Source organism: Atta cephalotes, assembly GCF_000143395.1.
Source record: "Atta cephalotes unplaced genomic scaffold scaffold00005, whole genome shotgun sequence".
Taxonomy (NCBI): Eukaryota; Metazoa; Arthropoda; class Insecta; order Hymenoptera; family Formicidae; genus Atta; species Atta cephalotes.
This window is the reverse complement of record NW_012130069.1, coordinates 4,950,841-4,954,690: the sequence shown is the minus strand read 5'-3', so window position 1 is coordinate 4,954,690 and position 3,850 is coordinate 4,950,841. Positions and strand designations below refer to the sequence as shown.

Here is a 3,850-nt window from a genome sequence, read left to right as displayed (position 1 = left end):
TATATATATTTCAATAATATATTTTGAATAGTTGTCAATTCTAACATAATTGTTATTTTTACATTTTGATTGACTATTTCGAATTTTGATTTTTGTTGATTATTTTTTGCCTAGTTTAAAATATTATCTGACTTGTTTTCAGATTCAAGTTAGACGTTGCAGTGATATAAGATCAGCAAGTGTATGAAATAGAGGAAGAGAAATCTCTTCCCTTATATTACTTAGGTACTTTACTTAAGCTTCAATACCTGAGATTATGTAAATTATCATAGAAATATTTATTTATACAATTGTTGTTAAGTAAAAGTTTTACAAAATCTGTATTTATAAATCTATGTATATATTATATCTATAAATAAATTGTGTTAAATACAATGTAAGTAATACAAAAACGCTCATTATGGCATCTGTACAATCGGGCGGTGTTAATAATCAGATGTGTACATGTGATTGTAATTACATGTATCTCTTTTCAGTCTTCGATTAATATTCACAAATTTCCAAATGCGATTTCCAATAATCTGCTCAAAATTGGCAGTTTATACAGTGTTTGCTAGAAGTGCAACTCTAGAAAACTTGTAAAAAAATCTTACTTTAACCCTTTCAGGACTATACAAATTGATTTATCTCTTCTTATATAAGAATTGTTACTCTCTATAAGAATTGTTACTTTTCTATAGAAAAATGAAAATGCTTTTTTTTTACATTACAATTCGACGATAAACATTTGTATCACAATTCATCGAACAATTTTTTAAAATGTCTATCACATTATCTGAAACGTAAACTTGCGGAAAATGAAAAAACGGATACATAGTTTAATCTGTACGAAAGTTTATAAATATGGAAATATATATGTGAATAAATAAATAAATAAGTCTCTTTGAATACACAAAGCATGAATAATAACGATTATAAGGTAGAATCTGTTTCATAGTGTAAAATAGAGAATCGCATCACAGAGAGAATCTTATTGGACTTAAAGATGGAAATATTTTTTTTAAGAGAAAAAATTCTTTATATTTGCATCCGTTCGTACTAAAAAATGAGACTGAGTTGAAAAAGTGCCCGTGCTAATAAATAGAAATCTGAATTAAATTACATATATCAAGCAGACGCGTAGTATTCAAGAAAACAAGTGAAGAATTATCCAGTAAGTCGAAAGCAAACAAGCAAACGTGGAAATATGAAGTTATTTAAAAGTTAAATTCGTTGTTATTTAGTGAACAATTATTTTATTTCCTGATCTAGATTGATCGTTTGCATCGAGGACACACAGATTATTGCAATGGACCTCCGTTTAGCCGGCATATGAAACACGAATAAGAACGAAGATTGCGACACATTAGAAATCTACATAAAAATGTTGCGTTTGTGTCATACCCTGCCTGCATATAAAACTAATTCCAAACGGTAAGCGTAATGAACACTGACTTGATTTTACTGCGGTGGCCTCTTGTGTAAACCCCAGCCATGAAAGCATTTCGTAAATCTTCTAGATTCTTTACCTTTGGCAGTTAAAAATAACTTACGGGGTTTGTCAGGTTGCTTTACGCGCAAGTGTTGAATGTATACCTGAAAGAAAAAGAACATATTAAATTTCTGATATTTTACATCGACCGATCCGTTTATAATTAATGGGATTCTAAAGCGAAGCTCGAACTCCGACGAAGTCAGAGTCACGCTGCGCATCGACATGTCTTCGACTACATTCGGTTTGCATGCTCACACGCTTTAATGTTCATGTTCATAAGCATTGTTTTTTGATGTTCAATTTGATTTATCAGTGCTCAAATTAAATAAGTAATATCATTCATTTTGATTATTATCAATTACGTGCCCAAGCGTTTAACGACGAAATTTATGTTTTATGCCATTTCGTTATTATTTGCTTAATTATAAAAATGACTTATCTCATACTTATCAAAGTCGTAATTATCGACAAAAACTAAAATTATCTTGGAATTATATGTAAAAGTGTATTTTTTACTCATTTCAGCAAATCATATTTTTCTGCTCGAATATAAACTTACTTTACATGCCTTTTACGATCATTTATTGACTGTCAAGAAAGGAAAGAATAATTTTCATTGATTTTTATAAATGTTTTAAAGCGATTTCGTCAATTAGATTTATCCAAATTGTCTTTATTTACAATATAAATTAACGTGTCATTTCTCGTTTCTGACGTCATGATTCCAACAAGCCGCCGCGATAATCAGGAGCCTTAATTTATTTTATGAAATGTAGCATTTTTATAAAAATTATGATGATTAAACTTATATAACTTACCTGAGCTGATTTATAGGCCAGTTTGATTTCAACTTCTGAACAGCGAGTACCCAACCAAAGAAATACCTGTTCTCCATTATCGAGTATCATTATATCATCATCTGCCAAATCGTCCTACAAAAAATAACTCATGATTCATTTATTATAAAAAACCTGAAGAACTCCGATAATATACTAGAAACTATTGTTATTAATATTGAAATATTTCCCTATTTGAAATTGAACATTTACTTGACAAAAATCGGTGCACTTCTCGCTAATTGTAAAGTACCCCTTCTCGTTGGAACATCTAAATAATCTTGTGTAATTCATAAACTCTGCATTAGTATCGTAAGGTTTCTTTCCTCCAAGCGCCACCCAGAAGAAATTATCTGGTTCCTCGCCTTCGTTTAATACTTGCAGGCTTATCCATGGCTGTGTTCAATTTATATTCAATTTATATTTATTACCAACAATGAAAGATAAAAACATTTTTTTATCTATAAAGTACAAACTTTATTTCGTAGGAACAAAAAAGAATATTTAAAGAGGAACACCACTCTTGAGACCTAAAAATGATACCTACCTTAATTAATTTTTTGCAGTAAACTAATAAAGTCAATCAAAAATCGTTCTTAAGGACTTTACTATATGAATTTTCGAAAGTACAAAAGAATTTTTTGAATTTTTATCACACAAAAACGCTATATCAGCATCATCGAGCCTCTTTTTTGGCGAGAGCATATGCGGTGTATATAAAATTTTCTACATCTTTTGATGTGAAACAAAAAAGCTACATAGCTAACAAAATTTAAAGAGAAGTAAGGTTATTTCAAAACATTTATTTTTGTATCACAGTAAAAAACATTTTGTATTTATGTTAAAAAAACGAACCCTTGTTGAAAGGGTTTTTGTGATGAATTTTTAACATATCCAAATGTTAATTTAATATAATGTGATTGTTATTTAAATATTTTGTTATTAAAATTTAACATTTCTCAGTTAAAATAACACAATTTATAAGTAAACAAATAACACAAAAATAATGTAGTTTTAAAATAAATTCTAAGAATAAATGAATAAAATATATTAATTTTGATATATTAAATGTTAATTAATTTTATTAAAGATATACTAAAGATAAAATATGTTCTGTATAGTTATATATTTTATATGTAAAAAAGTATAGATATTTTCTCTTTGTAACGGTAAATATTTGTTAAATCTATATATATTGCATATATTAATACAGAGGCATCGCCTAAATTAAAAACGTAAAAATAGCACCTAATTCAGTTAAATTTTACATTATAAATGTGTCAATTTAACATTTAAAATTTGCTTTAACATAAAATTGTGTCAAAATTATGCTTGTGTTAATTTTTTATATAATATTTTTGTTACTTTCTAACATATTCATCTTATGTTAAATTAACATAAAAATTTGAGTGGACCATTTGGGACATGTGAAATATATTAAATTTAACACAAAATTTGTTATTATAATAAAAATAGATAAATAGAAAAAAGTAAAGTATTTTTGTATAAAAAAATTTAACTATCTTTAAATTAATTAATA

The 3,850-nt window shown here is 27.2% G+C and overlaps 1 protein-coding gene across 1 annotated transcript in view; it reads right to left on the bottom strand.

Annotated features, from left to right (window-relative positions):
• Nucleotides 1-1,440: 1,440 nt before the first annotated feature.
• Nucleotides 1,441-3,850, bottom strand: part of LOC105626354 (protein flightless-1) — an 8,646-nt gene continuing 6,236 nt past the window's right edge. The window contains exons 20-22 of the mRNA XM_012207656.1: nt 2,524-2,706; nt 2,293-2,406; nt 1,441-1,575 (exon numbers count right to left, since the gene is read on the bottom strand). Coding sequence (XP_012063046.1) covers nt 1,441-1,575; nt 2,293-2,406; nt 2,524-2,706 — 432 coding nt within the window. The remainder of the gene's footprint in view (nt 1,576-2,292; nt 2,407-2,523; nt 2,707-3,850) is intronic.